Source organism: Schistocerca serialis, chromosome 2, assembly GCF_023864345.2.
Source record: "Schistocerca serialis cubense isolate TAMUIC-IGC-003099 chromosome 2, iqSchSeri2.2, whole genome shotgun sequence".
In the NCBI taxonomy this organism is placed as follows: Eukaryota; Metazoa; Arthropoda; class Insecta; order Orthoptera; family Acrididae; genus Schistocerca; species Schistocerca serialis.
This window is the reverse complement of record NC_064639.1, coordinates 1,012,516,252-1,012,540,569: the sequence shown is the minus strand read 5'-3', so window position 1 is coordinate 1,012,540,569 and position 24,318 is coordinate 1,012,516,252. Positions and strand designations below refer to the sequence as shown.

The 24,318-nt window shown below is 43.8% G+C and overlaps 1 protein-coding gene, 1 non-coding gene and 1 pseudogene across 2 annotated transcripts; 2 read left to right on the top strand and 1 right to left on the bottom strand.

The window, feature by feature from the left end:
* Positions 1 to 3,831: 3,831 nt before the first annotated feature.
* Positions 3,832 to 3,949, bottom strand: LOC126458865 (5S ribosomal RNA; annotated as a pseudogene).
* A 1,631-nt stretch (positions 3,950 to 5,580) lies between these two features.
* LOC126456591 (transcription factor MafA-like) lies at positions 5,581 to 22,445 on the top strand. The gene is made up of 4 exons (XM_050092336.1): positions 5,581 to 5,791; positions 21,502 to 21,580; positions 21,746 to 22,196; positions 22,383 to 22,445. Exons 1-4 carry the CDS (start codon positions 5,581 to 5,583, stop codon positions 22,443 to 22,445), a joined length of 804 nt encoding a protein of 267 aa, XP_049948293.1.
* On the top strand, positions 18,381 to 18,455 carry Trnaw-cca (transfer RNA tryptophan (anticodon CCA)). Its single transcript has one exon. It is a non-coding gene; the product is annotated as a tRNA-Trp (tRNA).
* Positions 22,446 to 24,318: the final 1,873 nt, after the last annotated feature.

The window sequence follows — 24,318 nt, the reverse complement described above, 5'->3', positions numbered from 1 at the left end:
AGAAAATAACTCCCTGCGTTTTCCATTTCGATAAAGTCATGGCAGGCAATCATGCGTCGCTGGTTTGTCTTCGGAAATCGGTATGTGCGGGAAAAACTTTGCAAAACTGTTATCTTCTTCAAAACATTCTGAAGAATGTCTTCATCACTTTATGTAGAGATGTTGCTTCATTGTGGTTTGTGACACAACAACATTAACACACTACGTCCACTTACGTAACACTACCATCTTACAACTCTCTGATGGAATGCACAACTGTTGTTAACATTGGTTAATTAACGCTAACAACGTAGTTTCTGCGTTGACGTCGCTTGTATGACAGGAATAATATCAGTCTCGGAACTTTTTGGACGGACAGTCTATGTGACCTTTCAACGCGACAGTGTGGTGGAACTATCTTGTTTGTGAGTTTCCATGAACATCCAACGAATTAAGTTGCTGATTTGTTGGTGTATCAACGTGGAGTATCCGAAGTGTTCACAAGGAATGTCGAGACATGCAACACGGCGTCGCCGAAGGAACAGTGGTCTTAAGAAGATCCTTACCAACAGGAATTGGAAACGAGTGTCACGCATTGTCAATGAAAATCTGTTTGAAGCTCGACACGATCTGGTGTTGTCAGTGAATACAGATCCGTGTCAACCAGTTTCGGAGAGAACATCTCTGCAGAAACTGTGTGCAATGGGCATTGGGAGTCGGATACCTCGGAAATGGTCATTCCTCACAATGGCACATAATGCTGCACGTCTGCAGTGGCTCAAAGAACACAGTAACAGCACGGTAGCTGACTGTAGGCTTGTAGTCTTGTCCGGCGAGTCACAGTTTTGATTGTTTTCGGATGCTACAAGCGTCGAGTGACCCGACAGGTCATTGACGTAATAATCCACACTGTGCGAGGGGCGTAGTTTAAGCTGCAGTTGGTCCTCTGATGTTTTTGAGATGCTTCGTGTATTATGCCTTGGGCCTACACTTTCAACTTGCCGTGTGTATGAAGCAGGGGTAAGGTAATCAGCCTCGTTCTGGTACGTTAATAGCAGCTACTGGTAATATACAATGAAGCAACAAGAGTGTTGAAAAGAGAATTAAATAAAAACATTTCAAAATTAAAGGGATATATTTGAAATCAAGGTCAATAACTTCAGTTAGTACAGGTGATGCCGGTTATCTCGGAAGAGTTCAAAATCTGCAGAATAAATACAACTATAGTTACACCTACACGTATATTACTGCACTATTCTCCCCACTGTCAGGTACGTGCCTTGGCGGTCTTCGTATCTACACATATGCATGTGTAGGGAGGGGAGAGGCAGTTGCGTTTTTATTTTAATAGAGTCTCCTGACTGCATTTTAGTCGTGCCAGCTATTTTATAACATAACACTTCCTTTTATTCTTGTTCTTTGCTCCCCTGATTTGTTGACATCACTTTGATGCTCTGAGCGCCCGCTTTATCTTAAGAAGTCAGAACTGACTTTCTTTTTTTAGTGTAGGATGCGCATTTAAATTAACTGCAGTCCTTAAATTTTAATGTTTTACCATTGCTTGTAAATCACAATCTAACTGCCGCGATTCCGTCACTTCCTGGTAACGGTAAAAATGGAAAACGCCATGATTAACGGAGTCTGCTTCATATTTACAGAATAGTGTGTTATACATTAAATAAAAACATTTCAAAATTAAAGGGATATATTTGAAATCAAGGTCAATAACTTCAGTTAGTACAGGTGATGCCGGTTATCTCGGAAGAGTTCAAAATCTGCAGAATAAATACAACTATAGTTACACCTACACGTATATTACTGCACTATTCTCCCCACTGTCAGGTACGTGCCTTGGCGGTCTTCGTATCTACACATATGCATGTGTAGGGAGGGGAGAGGCAGTTGCGTTTTTATTTTAATAGAGTCTCCTGACTGCATTTTAGTCGTGCCAGCTATTTTATAACATAACACTTCCTTTTATTCTTGTTCTTTGCTCCCCTGATTTGTTGACATCACTTTGATGCTCTGAGCGCCCGCTTTATCTTAAGAAGTCAGAACTGACTTTCTTTTTTTAGTGTAGGATGCGCATTTAAATTAACTGCAGTCCTTAAATTTTAATGTTTTACCATTGCTTGTAAATCACAATCTAACTGCCGCGATTCCGTCACTTCCTGGTAACGGTAAAAATGGAAAACGCCATGATTAACGGAGTCTGCTTCATATTTACAGAATAGTGTGTTATACATCATACAGTAATAACTAAAGTATGATAAGATTCACTACCTTTACTAACATTTCACGGTAAGACCTTTCAGTAACCCTGATGACTTTGTGCTTAGCTGCTGTATAGCACAGCTGTGTTTCCGGTACGTTTGATACACCACACGTGGCTTTGTTCGATATGAACATCTCCAAGTGGCACCACGATCCACTAACAGTCGTCGTGATTAATTCTTACAAACTTAAAGAAAGGTACTGACACATCTGTACCGATTTGTGAGAATTAATTAAGACGACTGCTGGTGAACTTTCGGTCCACCTGAAGATGTTCATTTAGAACGAAACAGCGTTCCTGAAATAAAGCTGGTGGTTTTTATTAACATTCATGTGGTCACACCTTCTTAGCACAGTCCATAGCGCAATGGAAGACTGCTGTGCATACAGCAGGTGTTAGATTGGTGCGTAAGTTCGTGGCGTTTTTCCTGAAGTTCAATAAACACGACAGATACACGGACAGAGACTTTAGTCATTAATAATGTATTCTCCTTTACTATTTACGACTTTCTACCAACGACGGTGTAACTTTTCGATTCGGCGACGGCAGAAATCACGTGGGTTTGAGGCGGAGAACTCCACGAGCAATGTTCGGAGCGCATTTTCATTCGAATAGAAAATTCGTTCAAGGTTGTTGTATAGAGAGAGGAAAAGGTGGAAATCTGAGGGCGCAAGATCAAGTGAATACGGTGGGAGAACGACATCCCAACAAGTCTTGTATAGTATTTCTTGTCAATCTAGCCGAATGCGGGTTGGTGTTATCTTGGAGCAGCATCACTGCAAGCAGTCTTTCTGGTCGCTGTGTAAGGCGTCTCAGTTGTTGACCATGAATGCCAGCAGTGATGGTTAAACCTCGGAGGAACAATTTAGCGGTTCACCATACCATCGCTTTTCCACCAGATACATATTATCATTTACGTATGCACACCGGTCTTTGTACAGGGACTTACTGCTCTATTTGAGCTCAATCATTCCTTTCTTTTCGTTATGTAGCATAAAGACACCATTTGTCGTCACAAGTAAAGACACACGATAGGAATGATATGTGTTCTTCATGAGTCAGTTGATGATGAGCGAGCAGAGATGCACATATGGCCAGCCACTGATTTTGGTGAGTTTGGCTCAGAGCATGCGGTACCCTTACACTCGATTTTTGAACCTTCCCCATTGCATGCAAATATTTCAAGATGGTAGAATGATTGACGTGGATCACTGTGGATTAATGCGTTTAAACGATCTTTATCAAACCCTGAAGTTTGTAAGGTGGAGAGTTACTAATGTCAAAACAATCGTCCTTAAAACGAGAAAAGCATATTCTTACAGTGATCTGTCCAATGGTCTTATCCACACATATGGCACGAATGTCACTGTGTGCCTCCACAGCTGTCACGCTTCTATTACTCTAAAAATAATAAAAAAACCGGCAAGGATCAGGCAATGAATGCCCAACGATACCGACCGGCTACCGTGTCATCTTCAGCCCACAAGTGTCACTGGATGCGGAGACAACACCGAAGCCTCTACTTCTCGATCAAGTACCTCCTTAGTTTGCCTCACAAGGGCTGAGTGCACCCCGTTTGTCAACAACGCTCGGGAGACCGGATGGTCACCTACTTAACTGCTAGCCCAGCCCGACAGTGCTTAACTTCGGTGATCTGACGGGAACCGGTGTTGCCACTGCGGCAAGGCCGTTGGCTCTAGTGAACTTCAACAGAAGAATAGGTAGTAAATGTTCCGATTTCTCAACTTGGCAACCCATTTCCTCGTTTCCGTAGCTCCACTGACTATCTCCAAGTGACAAAATTATATCATTGAACTACACTTCTGGCTATTAGAATTGCTACACCAAGAAGAAATGCAGATGATAAACGGGTATTTATTGGACAAATATATTATACCAGAACTGACATGTGATTACCTTTTCACTCAATTTCGGTGCATACATCCTGAGAAATCAGTACCGAGAACAACCACCTCTGGCCGTAATAACGGCATTGTGACTCGGCATTGAGTCAAACAGAGCTTGGATGGTGTGTACATGTACAGCTGCCCATGCAGCTTCAGCACGATACCACAGTTCATCAAGAGTAGTGACTGGCGTATTGTGACGAGCCAGTTGCTCGGCCACCATTGACCAGACGTTTTCAATTGGTGAGAGATCTGGAGAATGTGTTGGCCAGGACAGTAGTCGAACTTTTTCAGTACTCAGAATTGCCCGTATAGAACCTGCAACATGCGGTCGTGCATTATCCTGCTGAAATGTAGGGATCGCAGGGATCGAATGAAGGGTCGTAACACATCTGAAATGTAACGCCCACTGTTCAAAGTGCCATCAATGCGAACAAGAGGTGACCGAGACGTGTGACCAATAGCACTCCATACCATCAAGCTGGGTGATACGCCAGTATGGCGATGACGAATACACGATTCCAATGTGCGTTCACCGCGATGTCGCCAAACACGGATGCGACCATCATGATGCTATAAACAGAACTTGGATTCATCCGAAAAAAATGATGTTTTGCCAATTGTGCACCCAGGTTCGTCGTTGAGTACACCATCGCAGGCGCTCCTGTCTGTGATGCAGGGTCAAGGGTAACCGCAGCCATGGTCTCCGAGCTGATAGTCCTTGCTGCTGCAAACGTCGTCCAACTGTTGGTGCAGATGGTTGTTGTCTTCCAAACGTCCCCATCTGTTGACTCAGTGATCGAGACGTGGCTGCACGATCCGTTACAGCCATGCGGATAAGATGCCTGTCATCTCGACTGCTAGTGACACGAGGCCGTTGGCATCCAGCACGGCGTTCCGCGTTACCCCCCTGAACCCACCGATTCCATATTCTGCTAACAATCATTGGATCTCGACCAACGCGAGCAGCAATGTCGCGATAGGCCACAATCCGACCTTATTAAAGTCGGAAACGTGATGGTACGCATTTCTCCTCCTTACAAGAGTCATGACATCAACGTTTCACCACGCAACGCCGGCCAATTGCTGTTTGTGCATGAGAAATCGGTTGGAAACTTTCCTCATATCGGCACGTTGTAGGTGTCGCTACCGGCGCCAACCTTGTGTGAATGCTCTGAAAAGCTAATCATTTGCATATCACAGCATGTTCTTCCTCTCGGTTAAATTTCGCGTCTGTAGCACGTCATCTTCGTTGTGTAGCAATTTTAATGGCCAGTAGTCTACATATGACAGTCGATAAATGAACCCATATCAAAAGGAACACTAACATGCGAAACAACACTGCTGCTAACCAATGCGCCAGCTCGTCGTCTCGCGGTGTGGTGATGGCAGCGCCTGCGGCTTGTGCCTGTTGCAGACATGAGCCAGTTCGGGCTGGGCGCGTCCAACAGCCACTGGGGCTACGGCTCGGCGCCCTACTCGCCCTACCTGACCGGCGCGGCGGCGGGGCTGGCGGGCAGCTGCGCCTCCACGGGCGTCGGCTTCAACACGCCGGCGCTCGGCTTCTCCGCTGACCAGGGCTCCACCACGGCGCACGACGCCTTCGCCTCGCCCTCCACCGTCTCCTCGCGTAAGTCTCTACATCTACATCTACATCCATATTCATCTACATCTACATCTACATGATTACTCTGCAAAAAAATGGTTCAAATGGCTCTGAGCACTATGGGACTTAACATCTATGGTCATCAGTCCCCTAGAACTTAGAACTACTTAAACCTAACTAACCTAAGGACAGCATACAACACCCAGCCATCACGAGGCAGAGAAAATCCCTGACCCCGCCGGGAATCGAACCCGGGAACCCGGGAACCCGGGCGTGGGAAGCGAGAACGCTACCGCACGACCACGAGATGCAGGCGATTACTCTGCAATTCACATTTAAGTGCTTGGCAGAGGGTTCATCGAACCACAATCATACTATCTCTCTACCATTCCACTCCCGAACAGCGTACGGGAAAAACGAACACCTAAACCTTTCTGTTCGAGCTCTGATTTCTCTTATATTGTTTTGATGATCATTCCTACCTATGTAGGTTGGGCTCAACAAAATATTTTCACATTCGCAAGAGAAAGTTGGTGACTGAAATTTCGTAAATAGATCTTGCCGCGGCGAAAAACGTCTTTGCTTTAATGACTTCCATCCCAACTCGCGTATCATATCTGCCACGCTCTCTCTCCTACTACGTGATAATACAAACCGAGCTGCCCTTTTTTGCACCCTTTCGATGTCCTCCGTCAATCCCACCTGATAAGGATCCCACACCGCACAGCAATATTCTAACAGAGGACGAACGAGTGAAGTGTAAGCTGTCTCTTTAGTGGACTTGTTGCATCTTCTAAGTGTCCTGCGAATGAAACGCAACCTTTGGCTCGCCTTCCCCACGGTATTATCTATGTGGTCTTTCCAACTGAAGTTGTTCGTAATTTTAACACCCAGGTACTTAGTTGAATTGACAGCCTTGAGAATTGTACTATTTATCGAGTAATCTAATTCCAGCGGATTTCTTTTGTAACTCTTGTGGATCACCTCACACTTTTCGTTATTTAGCCTCAACTGCCACCTGCCACACCATACAGCAATCTTTTCTTAATCGCTTTGCAACTGATACTGGTCTTCGGATGACCTTCTTACACGTACAAAAGTAACTGCAAATTGACAAAAGGCTCATTACCGAATTATCTAAATTCTCTAGCATCTTTAATTTTTAGCGTCCTGTCGGTCTCTTTTGCATGTTATATTATGTTAACAACTTACAGGTGATATACGTCGTTGAACTACCAAATAAAGGTAATTTTTTTATTCAATACACGTCTGAACTCTATTTTGTTTGAAAAGGGATGATCAGTGGCCTGAAATTTCTAAATATTTGTAGATACAGCATTTTACGGCTCAACAGTCACTAGAGGATGAGGCATGCTTGGGTAAGGCCGGGTGATACGAGATGATTTCAGTTACATTACATCATGGTCTTGTATGGAGTGTAGCCATGTATGGAAGTGAAACATGGACGATAAATAGTTTGGAAAAGAAGAGAATAGAAGCTTTCGAAATGTGGTGCTACAGAAGAATGCTGAAGATTAGATGGATAGATCAGATAACTAATGTGGAAGTATTGAATAGAAATGGGGAGAAGAGGAGTTTGTGGCACAACTTGACTATAAGAGGGGATCGGTTGGTAGGACATATTCTGAGGCATCAAGGGATCACCATTTTAGTATTGGAGGGCAGCGTGGGGGGTAAAAATCGTAGTGGGAGGCCAAGAGATGAATACACTAAGCAAATTCAGAAGGATGTAGGCTACAGTACGTACTGGGAGATGAAGCAGCTTGCACAGGAGAGAGCAGCATGGACAGCTGCATCAAACCAGTCTCAGGACTGAAGACCAGAACAACAACACATCATGGTCAGACAGAGACTCCAAAATCAGGTACTGCATTGTAAGGCGTACCCAGGAGCAGATACAGACTCGGAATACAATACAGTAGTGATGAAGAGTAGGCTGAAGTTTAAGAGTGTAGTCAGGAAGAATCAATACTCAAAGAAGTGGCATACGGAAGTACTAAGCAATCCTGGGATACGCTTAAAGCTCTCTAAGGCTACACACACAGCAATAAGGAATAGCTCAGTTGGCAGTACAGTTGAAGAGGAATGGACATCTTTAAAAAGGGCAACAACGAAAGTTGGAAAGAAAAACATAGGTACAAGGAAGGTAACTGCGAAGAAACCATGGGTAACAGTAAACAGAAGAAACAATTCAGTTGATCGATTAAACGGGGAAGTACAGCAGTGTTCTGTGAAACTCAGGAATACAGAAATACGTGTCACTGAGGAATGAAATAAGTAGGAATTGCAGTGAAGCTCAGACGAAATTGCTGCAAGAAAAATGGGGAGAAACCGAAAAAGAAATGATTGTGGGAACGACAGACTCCGCATACAGGAAAGTCAAAACAACCTTCGTTGACATTAAAAACAAGGGTGGTAACATCAAGAGTGCAACCGGGATTCCACTGTCAATTGCAGAGGAGAGAGCAGATAGTTGGAAACAATAGATTGAAAGCCTGTATGAGGGGGAACATTTGTCTGGTGTGAGAGAAGAAGGAACAGGAGTCGATTTAGAAGAGATAGGGGATCCAGTGTTAGAATCAGAATTTAAAAGAGCTTTGGAGGACTTGCGATCCAATAAGGCAGAAGGGATAGATAGCATTCCATCAGACTTTCTAAAATCATTGGTAGAAGTGGCCACAAAACGACTGTTCTCGTTGGTATGTAGAATGTACACTATCAGTCTGCCAACATACCATCTGACTTTCTTAAAAATATCATCTACACAATTCCGAAGACTGCAAGAGTTGACAAGTGCGAGAATTATAGCACAGTAAGATTAATAGCTCATGCCTCCAAATGGCGGACAAGAATAATCTAGAGACGAATGGAAAAGAAAATTGAGGATGTGCTACATGACGATGTTTGGCTTTAGAAAAGGTAAAGGCAAGAGAGACGTTACGGTTGATAATGGAAACGAAACTAAAAAAAATCAAGATACATTCATAGGACTTGTCGAGCTGTAAAAAGGGTTCGACGTTGTAAAACCGTGTAAGATGTTAGAAATTCTGAGAAAAATAGGGTTAAGGTATAAGGAGAGACGGGTAATATACAATATGTACAAGAGCCAAGAGGGAATAACAAGAATGGACGATCAAGAGCGAAGTGCTCGGATTAAAAAGCTTATAAAACAGGGCTATGGTCTTTTGCTCCTGCTGTTCAATCCGTACACCGAAGAAACAATGATGGAAATAAATGAAAGGCTAAGGAATGGAATTGAAATTCAGAGTGAAAGTATATGAATGATACGATTCGCTGATGACATTGCTGTACTGAATGAATGTGAAGAAGAATTACGTGATCTGCTGAATGGAATGAACGATGTAATGAGTACAGAATATGGATTGAGAGTAAATCGAAGAAAGACGAAAGTAATGAGAAGCAGCAGAAATGAGAAGAGCGAGAAACTTAAGATCATGATTGATTGTCAGGAAGTAGACGAAGTTAAGGAATTCTGCTCCCTAGGCAGCAAAATAGCCAATGACGGACAGAGCGAGGAGGACATCAAAAGCGGACTAGCACTGGCAAAAAGGGCATTCCTGGTGGAGAGAAGTCTACTAGTTTCAAACATAGGCCTTAATTTGAGGGAGAAATTTTTGAGAATGTACGTCTGGAGTACAGTATTATATGATAGTGGAACATGGTCTGTGGGAAAACCGAAACAGAAGAGAATCGAAGCATTTGAGATGTGATGCTATGGATGAATATTGGAAATAAGATGGACTGCTAAGGTAAGGAATGAGGAAGTTCTACAGTTATCGGAGCGGAAAGGAATATGTGGAAAACATTGACAAGGAGAAGAGACAGGATGATAGGACATCTGTTAAGAAATGAGGGAATGACTTCTATGGTACTAGAGGAAGCTGTAGAGGTCAAAAACTGTAGAGGAAAACAGCAAATAACTGAGACGTGTGTTGCAAGTGTTACTCTGAACTGAAGACGTTGTCACAGGAGAGGAATTCGTGGCGGGCCGCGTGAAACCCGTCAGAAGACTGGTGAGCCAGAGAGAGAAAGCGATTTACCTTATACTCTAGACACTGCACTTGAAGATTATAAACAATACAGGAACCTTATCAATTGTGAATAACATAATAATGGTTCAACATTTTAGTTACTCGGTTTCTAGGCACTGAAGTCATCATGTGTGATTCCCTTGCTCTCCACTCTTTCGAACATCATTCATAATTCAGGATCCAATCACATTAATATGTTCACCACCTATGATGGACTTCCGTTGTCAACAAGTCTCTGTGCAAGCTGGTGGTAGCTCCTCAATGGTGTGGCCTGTGTTCTCGTGGAATGGACTGAGTCCTCTGGTCAGACTGAACTGATCGCTGATCATCTGCAGCCATTCGTGGACCTCATATTCCCAAACAACGATGAAATTTTTATGCATGACAATGAACCACCCAGCCCGCCGTGCCGCAATTGTTTGCTATTGGGTTGGACAACATTCTGGACAATTCGAACTATTTAGCCACCCAGATCGCCCGACATGAACCTCATCGAAAGTTTACGGGACATAATCGGGAGGTCAGTTTGAGCACAAAATCCTGCATCGGCAACACCTTCGCAATTATGAGCGGCTACAGCGACAGCATGGCTCAATATTTCTGCAGGGGACGTCCAACGAATCTTTTGAGTCCATTCCACGCCAATTTCCTGCGCTACACCAGGCAACAACGAGGTACCCCATGACTTTTGACGCCTGAGTTAATAAATTCAAATACACACAGACACACACACACACACACACACACACACACACAGACACACACACATACGTTGAAGGAACAACATGTGAAACAGAATGCAAAGAAAATATGTGTGCACGTTCTCAGTGCTGTGTCAGCGATTTTTCGAAAGGTTGGGAGAAGAACAGCAGTAAAACCAACAGGGCAGGCGCACATTTATAAGTAGTACATCAGTTACAAACCTTGACAGCACTAATTTTGGCCGCTATTAGATCATACAAAGTCAGAAAATGTGAGAACTGTTTCTACCCTCAAAATGCAGTGTCTAATATGTAAGTCAAAATGGTATACCCATAAATATGTATAGATTTTATGCCACTGACAATACGTTTAAAAAAAGGCGAAGACAGTATAAGATGATAAAAATGGTTTTATTATGTTGCACTTAGACGGATATACTCTGAAAATTATCAGCGTAAATCTGTATCATCTGTTGTCGCGAACGGGACGGACAAAGGAAGATCGTAGGAGCAATAACAGATGAAATACAAAACACCAATGATCACATAGCTACAATGGGCAAGATCGCATCAGCATCTCTCCTTGCCCTACCAAATTAATTAAAGCTTTTTCTTTTGACCTGAAAATGAAGGTTGTGCAGATGACTATACTCCCAGTTGTTGATTACAGCTATACTATCCTGCAAGGTCTTTCTCAGAAAAGTTCAAGACGTCTGGAACTTGTACTGAAAGCCTGCGCACGATATTATATCTGAGAGTTTTAATTATATTTCACCATCTTCTACACGACTACCCTGGCTACTTCCAGACGAGCGCAGAGATTTCCGTCCCAACCTTAACGCTCTTGCCTAAATTACACAGGGGAAACACTGTTCTTATTCCTTTTGGTTCAACTTCACTAAGACCTTTTCAGTTGCAGTAACCTGACTTTGGAATGATTTCAGGGAACTAAATAACATATGCACCTGCAAAAGGTGATTAATTAAATATCTGCTAAAACAACAACCCTGATCATCATGTTCGTGTATGCGCATCTAACCCCATTACAACTAAATTCCCTTCTACCCAAGCAGAGCTTCAGCAGTTACCAAAACACTTATGTGGATCATTCTTCCGAAACTTCTCTCTCAGAAGTCAGTAAGCCAAAAAAAGATCACTATTTCACACCAACTATAACAATGTGTAACATCTGCTGTCACAATTTTTGTTATCATTATTATTATTACTATTAGCAGCTCCAGCAGTAGAAAAAATAGTAGCAGTAGTAGTAGCAGAAGTAGTACCACTAGTTTCAACGCTTCTCAGCGTATACTATCATTTTAATTGTTGTTAGATGCTTTCTAATCCCTTTAATTTTATTAATACTGTATTATTACTGTTTATCATATTATAACTATTGTCATTTCTCAAGCAAAGAAGACAAAACAAAATACTGTATATGCAAAACCTGGATTTGATGTCAGAAGGGCATGAAGATACTAATCTGTTGAGTTTACATAAAAAAAAAAGCATTTTCAGCAACAGTGAACACAACTGCATGATCGAATCATCATCTCGAGGAAAGAAACGTAATATTCTGACTTCTGGTATGAGGGTACAATTTAAACTGTCTTCCGCAGCAATTTTTTACCCTACTAACTCCCTCTAATACCATGAACGTTATTCCCTGTTGTCTTAATACACGTGTCATCCTGTCTCGTCCTCTTATCAGTGACTTCCATATGTTCCTTTCTTCGCCGATTCTGCAAACAACTTTCTCATTTTTCATCAGCTCACCTAACTTTCAGAATCCTTCTATAGCACCACATCTCAAAGACTTAGACAACTTTTTTTCGGTGTGCCCGGAATGCCTTACAATGCAGTGCTCCAGACGTACATTTCAGAAGTGTCTTTCTCGACTGGGGCTGAAATTTTGTTATTAACGAACTTCTCTTGGCCAGGACTGTCCTATTTGCCTGTCCTAATTGGCTCTTTATTTCCACCTTGCTTCGTCTGTCGTGTGTTATTTTGTTTTAAGATGAAAGAATTCCTTAAATCCCTCTACATCGTGGTCCTCTATTTTGATGTTAAATCTATCGCTAGTATCTTATCCACTACTCCTCATTAGTTTCGTGTTTCGTCGGCTTTCTCTCAGTCGACATTCAGTGGTCATTAGACCATTCTACAGGTCCTGTAATTCTACTACACTTTCGTTGAGGATAGCAACGTCGTCAGCGAATCTAATCGTTTATATTATTTCATCTTGAATTAAGATCCCACTCTTGAAACTTTCCTTTATTCCCGTCTTCTGTTCTTCAGTGTATAGATTGAGCAGTAGCGGTGAAAGACTACATCCCAATCTTACACGTTTTTTTATTCCGAACACTACGCCCTTTGTCTTTCATTCTTATTACTACGTCTTGGTTCTTGTATATCGTCTATTACCTACTTTCCTTATAGCTAACTCATATTTTCCTAAGAACTTCAAACTTTTCGCTCCATTTTACATTGTCGAACGCTTTTTTAGGGCAACAAATCCCATGGCTGTGTTTGGTTTTTTTTGGTCTTAAGTCTTGCTTCCATCATCAAGTGCAACGCTAGAACTTTCTCTCTGGTGCCTTTACCTTTCCGAAAGACGAACTGAGCGTACCTAATAGTGAATAGAGAAGATTTCTGACCTTTTTACGGTTTCAGGAAGCGAAATTGCATCACAGAGCGCTTTTTAAAAAAAAATTCTGCCAGCGAACACACCGTTGTAACTGACATCTTAGGAGCAATGTTACGTAAATATGTTACGTAAATATTAGGCGAATAAATGTCTAGCACTCTTAGCAAGGTTGCCAGCGAGCACATACAAAAGGTTCAGTTCTTTGTATTAGATATTGCACTCTCTATACCGTATATGTTTGTTTCATTCCTGTATGAGTCTCGTAATAAATTTTTGTATTCATAAATCCGTCTCAAAGGTGAAAATCACTTTTAGCCTAAAGAGAAAACGTTTTATAAAGACGACCGAGGATGATTACTTCTGATTCTTCATTCCTGGCCGTTGTTAGGGGAATCATAATGGCAGACTGATTGTTTATTAACATGGTCAACTGAGGTACAGACAGATTTCTTAATTTGTCGTGATTGGAATGAAATATCAATTGTAACATAGTGTCGTACTCATGCTACTTTATTTGAATTATAAGTGCGTATTCTCTATCACCTGCATCTCTTAATTGTTCTAAATGCTGAGCGGAAGAAATTTTGAATGCCACTAGTGACATACTTTGTGACTCACTACGTTTGGTACTAATACGCTGGCATACAAACAGTGATATGAAACTATTGAAATGCAATTAACGTCATTTATCGGATGCACGAGGGCAGTTTTTGCCAACTTATAGCAGGATCAGGAGGCACTGCGGAGTGCGTGGAAATCCCTGTTCCGTGGACACGGAGCGGCTCATTACCGTGAGAGCTCACGCTGTAAAAATGAGAGGCAATTTCCCGAAAGCATCAAATCGAAAGTAAACAGCGGGCGATCCGCTACTAATCGCAGCTATTCGTTCATGAAATGGCGACTATTCCCTCGAGCAGTTTTCGTAACAAGACATCGTCGGGTTAAACGTCCGTTTTAGTAAAACGCTTTTACTGCATGCCCAGTAAATCTGTTTGGAAGCCAAGGTAGTTTTTGTCTCCCAATCAGTCTAAAGGCAACGGGCACCCATGCCTGCATTACTCCATGAGAATGTCTGTGCTATGGCAACCTTCCAATGGTTTTCGAGAAGATACGTGTAATTAGAGTGATACAAATTTCGCTTTCAAGCCTTGAGGGCTATCAATTCCGACCGGTTGCGTTTTTCTTCCACTGCCAGTGCCATCATTTCGATGCTTTATGGAGAGGCATCAGGTGAGCACTCCTCTCTCTTAGCGTTTGTAATCTTATCATACCCTGAAGCTGCTACTTCTTATTTCAGTACCCCCTCAATTAATATCGTGAGTCTGAGTGCATCCCTTTTACGTAATTCCTGAAAGGAAATTTCCCTGACAATACTGGGAATAGAATTCTGGTTGCGGTGTGGCGAGGTTTGAAATTCCGTTTTGTCCTGGGCAGGCTGCAAATTAGAAATTCACCTACCTCAGAACGACGTCTGCTCGATGTCCCTTCACTCGGCAACGTAGATATTTACAAGATTATGTAAAAGCAGCGTTGATAAAAAACACCATCTAATATCTACAATTACTGAGGCCGCGCAACTCTAGTAATGAAATAAAGTTCTGTGGAAAAACTGTCACTAAAAGATTTATCGGGCGGTAAGATAACGGATTGGTTTCTGGAAAATAATGTCCGAAATTTTCTCACTTTCTTTTTGAAAGTTTACCGTCATACCTCCTTGCCTAGGGACGCCAGATGAATGTTGATGTCGTCAAGCCCTGAATCAAAATTGCGCAACGGATAACTGGGGAGAGGAGCTTCATAGCGCTACCTAGAGAGCGTGTCCCTTCTGTACGATACTAGGCAAGGGGCTGGAGGGCTCATACGCTGATGTGTGGGTCGCTGCATTCTATAGCTTTTATTTAAAAAAAATTCCCTTAACTTGACTTCTTTGTGATTTTTAAGGTATGTTAAAGATTGATGACAGTTGATTATATATTTTAAACATTATCACTCGACTTTACAGCCACTGTTTCAGTTTACAGATATTACAATTTTACAACCTATAGCTCGGGTATATTATATACTAATCTGCAGGCACATTTTTACGGGTAAGATGGAATTGCGTTGGCCAAATGTATACCACCAAAGTCTCCCAATATTTTACATAGGACATTCACTATGTGAGGAGGATAACGGGCAAACTGGGGACCAGATACTTTAACACAGGGGGGCAAATTTCCGGAATTAAACGAGCACATTCATTTCCTTACACAGTCCGAAGGTGGAAATAAAAGAATTAGTATAAATATTCAAATACCTCTCTTCCATGCTTGAACATTGAGACAGACGCACTGAGGACACGTCTGCTCACTTACCCGTCTTCTGTAACCCCTCCTGAGAATATGGCGGGCACCCGGAGGTCTTCCTGGGCCCCCAGTGGAGGGGGTGGTTGAACCACTTGGCCGTGACCAACCTCTCCACCCCAAATATTGTGACACTGGAAAGTCTTTGACTTTTACTTGCCTGTGCTGTCTCTCTGATCCCCTAGCCAGGAGTAAGGTTGGCACTACTATATTATAGAACTACTTCCCAACAAAGATTTGGCCAGCTTTACGGAAAGGTGTGAGGAGGATTAGGAAAGTTCATGTGCAGATTCACATCCACGTACAAGAAAGGCATAATACACGACACATATAAATACGTTTTATGAAGCCTGACACATTTCTTTCCATCCGTCCACATGGGTTCTGTTGCACCCGCGGCCGGCCGCGTCGTGTAATAGAACTGGTTGCGGAGCCGCCTCTGTTTCTATTTTCCGGTGCGAGCGAGCAGCGAAACCTGCTGGTTATAGAGCGGATACTACTGTACCGTTTCATTTTAACCAAAGAAACGGTCCTATTCAGTCCACATGTAAACTATTGGTTATTTCCGTCAAGCGCACAATTCATACATTAATTTCGCATGCACAGCATCCAGAAATATGTGCAAATCCGACCCGAGTTAAACATTTCCACAGTCATTAATTCCACCACTAACATGACATATTACATTCGGTCCTTCTGGTGGATTTAAAAAAAAAAAAGAAATTGCTCTCCAAAAATGCTTAGTGGTTGAATACTGAAACATGTCATGCAGATACTTTGAAGGCCAAATTTTCACACTCGAATATCACTCCAACAAAAACATTCCAAAACTTCCGAACTTCACGAAACTGTTCGTAAATGCAACTGCTATTATGGCCTACACAATCTGTACTCGAGAAGCCAATTATTTCTTCATTTTACACATTATTTTGACTGAAACTAGTAACATGAACGTCCGCGTTCAAAGCTAGCGAGAGACTTCCTTCTTGTGGCCTCACTCCCAGTGTAACTGTCAGGTAACGAGCGGGAAACGTCGCAATTCTGATTGGCGGTCCACCGCATGACAATCAGACATGTTGACCTGCCAGGTATGGAGGCAGACATTATACAGAAATGATGGATGTCGACTGACACAGTGATTTCTGATGGAAGTGTTAAGAAAACACATTAAATAATTATCTTCTGGTAAACCTTCCGGGATGTAAGGTCGTGGTCCATGAAACTCTTCAGCTCCTAACGTTTCGTCCAGAGCTGCGCTGGACATCTTCAGAGGGGTGTTTGTCCTTCGGTAAAATGGAAATGTCGTGTGGCTAGGGCCTCCCGTCGGGTAGACCGTTCGCCTGGTGCAGGTCTTTCGATTTGACGCCACTTCGGCGACCTGCGCGTCGACGGGGATGAAATGATGATGATTAGGACAACACAACACAACACCCAGTCCCTGAGCGGAGAAAGTTTCCGACCCAGCCGGGAATGGAACCCGGGCACTTAGGATTGACAGTCTGTCACGCTGACCACTCAGCTACCGAGTCTTGCCGGCAAGACTCACCGAAGGAGAAACACCCCTCTGAAGATGTCCAGCGCAGCTCTGGACGAAACGTTAGGAGCTGAAGAGTTTCATGGACCACGACCTTACATCCCGGAAGGTTTACCAGAAGATATGTCATCCGGTCGTGAAAGCCTTCATACTATGACATTAAATAATTGTCGAGTCATATCTGAACACGATTTCGTCCTCGTGAAATGTTTGACTTTTATATGGAAATGTAGAAATAACTTCGGTCGCACATATCACACAACGTAAAATGTAGATATAATTGACTACTTAACTTGTCACAACCTTTCTCCGAAAAACAGCACTTCAGAGTGAAAACTGGGGCCACATGTAACATGAGAATTAGATCAGATATCTCAACAACGCTGAAAGTGATTATACGGTCACAGCAATAAAGCACTGAAAACGTAGAAAAACACAGGAGTAAAGACGTTATTCATAAACGTTTAGATGAGGAAGCAGAAATAGTTAGTAGACATATGAAGAAAATAATTTACTTAAAATACCAAAGATATATTTGGTGCAAACGTGTACTGTGTTCATAGATTATGAAGTAGGAGCTTCTCCTACTTTTCGTTGTATTTTGTTTACATGGCTTCCTCGCAAGCCTAAATCTACAAGAAACGGTAAAGGGTGGTGTTGTTAATCAACAAAAAAACGAAGTTGTTGCGATATTTTACAGCTTTTAACGTTTTCTGTACCCTGATAGATAAAACATCTTTTTATTCAGGGAGAACAGATAGTGATTTCGCGGGCGTGTTGGTGGCTGTTTGATGAAGAAGATCGGGCTCCCAGGCGTCGTAAAGGTAGCTCAGGTTTCGGCCCTGAACTACCTCTAATGGTTTATCTGGTCAGTAAAACAATTGCTGTGACACATTCATAACAGTCGTCGCAGTTATGGTATCTGGTAGATGAACAGCTCTTCCCTATTGTCACAAATTGTGGCGTTAATCAGCAAACCACTGCCGTGTAATTCTAGTCGTGTCTGTCCCTAGGCTGACCTCACTCGTAGCAATTTGTGATAACTACTTCAGGTTTTTACGTATCGGGTGTCTGGTAATAAGGGTGTGGCGCCAGGATATCCCGTGGACGTCCTTCTCAGTCAGATTTTCCTAAAAAAAAAAATTCTACGTGGCATGCATTTGCGCCGGTCTGCACCACTCAGTTTGGGCAAATCGTTATATTTCTCCCTGGCAACTGTGAATTTTGTTTCTAGAATGAAATTTTCACTCTACAGCTGAGTGTGCGCTGATATGGTACTGGCGGAATTAAAGCTGTGAGGACGGGGCGTGAGTCGTGCTTGGGTAGCTCAGTTGGTAGAGCACTTGCCCGCCAAAGGCAAAGGTCCCGAGTTCGAGTCTCGGTCCGACACACAGTTTTAATCTGCCAAGAAGTTTCATGACCTTTGTTTTGTGAGCGGATGTGTAACACTTGTTTTCTTTAGCAATTAACATCAGCTCATGTGTTTGTAGTTGCATGTGATTAAATGTAGCTCCCACTTTGTTGGGTGTTGGTGTACTGTGAAGGACTTGTATCGTGCACTTAGTCCTGCTACTGGAAACTGCACCAATGGATGTATCTGTGCCCTATTGGTGTTGATCCATACCGATGCAATGTGACTGAATAACTACGTCTGTTCATTATTCTAATAAAGCTGGCTGTTCCCTCTGGACACTTTGCAGGCCGGTGAGGAATTGTTTCACGGGTAGCAGTAAAGAGCTCAACTGCCTGTCGATTGCATGGTTTCTAGCCTCCTGAAACACTGTTACTTCTACATCTCCTATGCTGTCAGCTAGTCTCCTATAGTGTCAGTACTGTCTTATCTAACAGATCTAGCTCGATCTCTACCACGCTCAGATCTTGAGACACCAGCCTTTGGTCATTTTCTCGTAACTCGTAAACTCTCGCAACATTCAGTTGTTATTCAGTAAGCTCTACTCCAAGCTTGCCAGTTGTGTACTGTATCGCTAGGTCGCTACTTTATTACTATCCGTTACTTCTCTCACCAGTCTTAGCATACCAGTCAACCCTCGAATATCATAAGTATCAGTATCTTAATGGAGAGACGTCTACAGACATTAAAGTAATCTCTGGCGTGCCACAGGGGAGTGTTATGGGACCATTGATTTTCACAATATATACACATGACCTAGTAGATAGTGTCGGAAGTTCCATGCGGCTTTTCGCGGATGATGCTGTAGTATACAGAGAAGTTGCAGCATTAGAAAATTGCAGCGAAATGAAGAAAGATCTGCAGCGGATAGGCACCTGGGAGTGACAACTGACCCTTAACATAGACAAATGTAATGTATTGCGAATACATAGAAAGAAGGATCCTTTATTGTATGATTATATGGATTGGATTGTTTCGGGGAGGAGACCAGACAGCGAGGTCATTGGTCTCATCGGATTAGGGAGGGTCGGGGAAGGAAGTGGGCCGTGCCCTTTCTGAGGAACCACCCCGGCATTTGCCTGGAGCGATTTAGGGAAATCACGGATAATCTAAATGAGGATGGCCGGACGCGGTATTGAACCGTCGTCCTCCCGAATGCGAGTGCAGTGTGCTATGATTATATGATAGCGGAACAAACGCTGGTAGCAGTTTCTTCTGTAAAATATCTGGAAGTATGCGTACGGAACGATTTGAAGTGGAATGATCATATAAAATTGATTGTTGGTAAGGCGGGTACCAGGTTGAGATTCATTGGGAGAGTCCTTAGAAAATGTAGTCCATTAACAAAGGAGGTGGCTTACAAAACACTCGTTCGACCTATACTTGTGTATTGCTCATCAGTGTGGGATCCATACCAGGTCGGGTTGACAGAGGAGATAGAGAAGATCCAAAGAAGAGCGGCGCGTTTCGTCACAGGGTTATTTGGTAAACGTGATAGCGTTACGGAGAAGTTTAGCAAACTCAAGTGTCAGACTCTGCAAGAGAGGCGCTCTGCATCGCGGTGTAACTTGCCGTCCAGGTTTCGAGATTGTGCGTTTCTGGATGAGGTATGAATGTATTGCTTCCCCCTACTTCATCTTCATTTACATCTACATACATACTCCGCAATCCACTATACGGTGCGTGGCGGAGGGTACCGCGTACCACAACCAGCATCTTCTGTCCCTGTTCCACTCCCAAACACAACGAGGGAAAAATGACTCCCTATATGCCTCTGTACGAGCCCTAATCTCTTTTATCCTACCTTTGTGGTCTTTCCGCGAAATATAACTTGGCGGCAGTAAAATTGTACTGCAGTCAGTCTCAAATGCTGGTTCTCTAAATTTCCTCAGTAGCGATTCACGAAAAGAACGCCTCCTTTCCTCCAGAGACTCCCACCCGAGTTCCTGAAGCATTTCCGTAACACTCGCATGATGATCAAACCTACCAGTAACAAATCTAGCAGCCCGCCTCTGAATTGCTTCTATGTCCTCCCTCAATACGACCTGATAGGGATCCCAAACGCTCGAGCAGTACTCAAGAATGGGTCGTATTAGTGTTTTATAAGCGGTCTCCTTTACAGATGACCACATCCTCGCAAAATTCTACCAATGAACCGAAGACGACTATCCGCCTTCCCCACAACTGCCGTTACATGCTTGTCCCACTTCATATCGCTCTGCAATGTTATGCCCAAATATTTAATCGACGTGACTGTGTCAAGCGCTACACTACTAAAGGAGTATTCAAACATTATGGGATACTTTTTCCTATTCATCTGCATTAATTTACATTTACCTATATTTAGAGTTAGCTGCCATTCTATACACCAATCACAAATGCTGTCCAAGTAATCTTGTATCCTCCTACAGTCACTCAACGACGATACCTTCCCGTACACCACAGCATCATCAGGAAACAGCCGCACATTGCTATCCACCCTATCCAAAAGATCATTTATGTAGATAGAAAACAACAGCGGATCTACCACACTTCCCTGGGGCACTCCAGATGATAGCCTCACCTCCGATCAACACTCACCATCGAGGACAACGTACTGGGTTCTATTACTTAAGAAGTCTTCGAGCCACTCACATATTTGGGATCCAATCCCATATGCTCGTACATTAGTTAGGAGTCTGCAGTGGGGCTTCGAGTCAAAGTTATACCTCCCAAGGAGATCACCAGTGTAAAATTAGAGGGATTCGAGCGCGCATGGAGGCTTTCCGGCAGTCGTTTTTCCCACGAACCATACGCGACTGGAACAGGAAAGGGAGGTAATGACAGTGGCACGTTAAGTGCCTTCCGCCACACACCGTTGGGTGGCTTGCGGAGTATAAACGTAAATGTAAATCCCTAACCACTCTCACTTATGATGCAGCTCCATGTCTGTGCCAAATACACTGTTTGACATAATTGCTCCAAGAGCCGCTCGCAGCTGCAGCTATCAAAACTGGGTCTCATTTAGTCTGCTTGCATGATCGCAGTGCTGCCCGACACGACAACAGCGACGGCTGACCTGGATCAGCACCTCGGCCTGGTGAGTGCCCAGCAGCAGCAGCAGCAGCACGGGGGCGGCGTCGGCCACCACCAGACGGGCGCCGCTGACACCACTGGTTCTGCGGGGGCCAACACGGCAAACGGTGCCGCCGGGGGAACCAGCAACGGCGCAGGCAATCCCCAGCAGCAGCAACAGGAGCGCGTCGGCTCCGCGGGCTCGGCGGGGTCCAGCGCTGCCGGACTGCTGGTTCCGCGTTATCCTTCGTCTGCAGACTTCGGGCTCGTCGCCTCGGGGCCGCGCTCGCTAAGCGACTCCTCGGCGGGCGAATCGCCAGTCGGCAGCAGCGACGACCTGCTGGGAGCCGGCCAGCACAACGGCGGTGCCGCACCCTCCTTCTCCTCGCTGGTGCCGGGACACCACCACCATCACCACCACCACCAGGCGGCCACCACCGGAGCCGCGGCTGCCGCACCTTACGCCAGCTCCGGCGGATCCAACCTGTACCTGGGCGCGCCGGTCCTGCCGGCATCGCTGCTCTACTCGCAGCTCTACTCGGCCGCCAGCGGCCATCAGAATCACCACCATCACCACCACCACCATCAATTCCACCACCCTCTACACCACCACCATCACCACCAGGACCTGACGGGCGCCACGGCTACCGACGCCATCGCGCCATCGGTGGCTGGCGTGAACGGCGGCGCGGCGTCGACCGGAGGCTCTGCGCTAGGCGGACTACTCGGCACCTGCGCGTCGGTGTCGGCGGCGGCGGCGGCTGCAGCAGCGGCGGCGGCCGGCGGGTCGCGCGGCGTCGGCTCGGAGGAAGACGCCGCCTCCCAAGCGCGCAACGGGCTCGCGGTGCCTCAGCAGCAACAGCAGCCGCGCGCGCACTCCGCTAGCGACGGCGCCGCCGTCTGGAGGCCCTACTGAGCCCGGCGGCCCGATTCGCCGCCGTCTTGCCGGTGACGGAAGCCTTCTGCCATAGCCTACGTTCGGGACTTCGGGCACAAAAGCTGACGCACCAAAAACATTTCTCACGTACGAATCCTCAATACGACAGTGCTCAGCACGTCATTTCAATAGCGGTGGTCCCACAGTGGCAGCAGCCTACTGCGGTAGCCTGCCACGTATACTGAAATCCAAAAACATTGGTCAGATACGAATGTGCTTCACACGTCATTTTAATAGTGGTGGTCCCAAAGTGACAAAATCCTGCTGCGATACACTGCCACACACACTGACATACCAAAAGCATTGATCAAACGTGTCGATCTAGTAACGCATACCAACAGCGATATTACCTGATTTACGTGTAGGAGCAGCCCTGTGTACAGGAGACTGATATACCAGAAAGCTTGGTCGAATCTGCAGTACGACAGTGCTCCACACTCCGTTTCAGTATCGCTTCTTCCACAGTGATACTACTGATTTGGTTATAGAAGCAAGATCTACAGCTTTCGCTATGCTCCTCTTAGAAACGACGTCACACAAACAATTTTGCGTCAGCCGATGTTGAAACGAGGTGAGACAAAAGGTTAAACTAAATACAAGAAACATGTGCTGACTAGCAAGTGTTCAGTTCTCAACAGTAAAGTAACGAAAATAATAATTTTGCTAAAATATTAACAATATCGCGACCTGTTCCCAAGCTAATTCTTAATCATGAGAAGGTCACTAAATTCCATTTATATAAACTGCCAGATTATCTTACAAAACACATAAAATACTAAAATAACCGGCGTTTCGGCCTTGTTTCAGCGGCATTTCTCATACTCTACGCCATTAGGAAGGCCGTTATAGCACAGCCGAAACGTTTTTCATTGTACTATTTTAGTATTTTAGGTGTTTTGCAAGATGATGCAGCAGCACACCCAGAAATATGATGATGAGATTGATACCAGTCACATAAGTCACCGTACTTATAATCAAATCGAGTTTAAAATTTCTGCGAAAGAGTGATTAACGTTACGTAGTATCTTTTTCAGCTGTTAATTCCAAACATTTCCAGAAACAATAAGAATATAAAAGAGGTTATGGGTGGTTTTAGGTGCTCAAAATGTGTGTATCTTCACATGGGCTAAACGTTCGTCCCTTTCTTTATCTACTTTGAAACACTTTTTTTTTTTCTCATAAAGTACAATTATGCCATGGAAAGTTTTATCATTTGCCTGCACAGTTTTTTGGTTAAAACATTTTCGTTTAAGAGGTTTAATTAAATCAACTGTTATAGCAAATGTGTAATCTATTCAGTTGTTTCGAAAATTTAAATTACCTTTCTTTTGCTGCGCAATAAGAGTATTCACATTGTAACAGTTTCATATTTATCCGTGTTGTCAACCCAATATGAAATTCTTTGAGACAGCACTAGTAGCGAGTACCACAGTTCCTTTTTTTTGTTTCGTATGGCTGTAAGCATTTGCAATAACCTCTCGCTAGAATGAGCAAGACCTTTATACCTCTCTGTAACGTTTAATATCTAATATGATACGATTCACCCACAAAAATAATAGTGAGCTTTCAAATATGTATCTTTGTATTACAGCATTTCTTTTAACGACGTACTGGCTCAGATGAAGTAGTGTAATGGAGCCATGAATGATATGGCTTGCAGTCACATTCACCTACCATCCGAAATGTAAAGACAACGGCTGACAGCAAAGCTTAAGTTCCACCCATGTTTACTTTGATAACACGTAAACCAACGGTTTGGTTGTATTCTTAACCCTCACTTTTAGAACATATCCCTACTATTTCAAAGTCTTACACAAGCATTTACCATTATAAACTATTTTGAAGAAGCAGT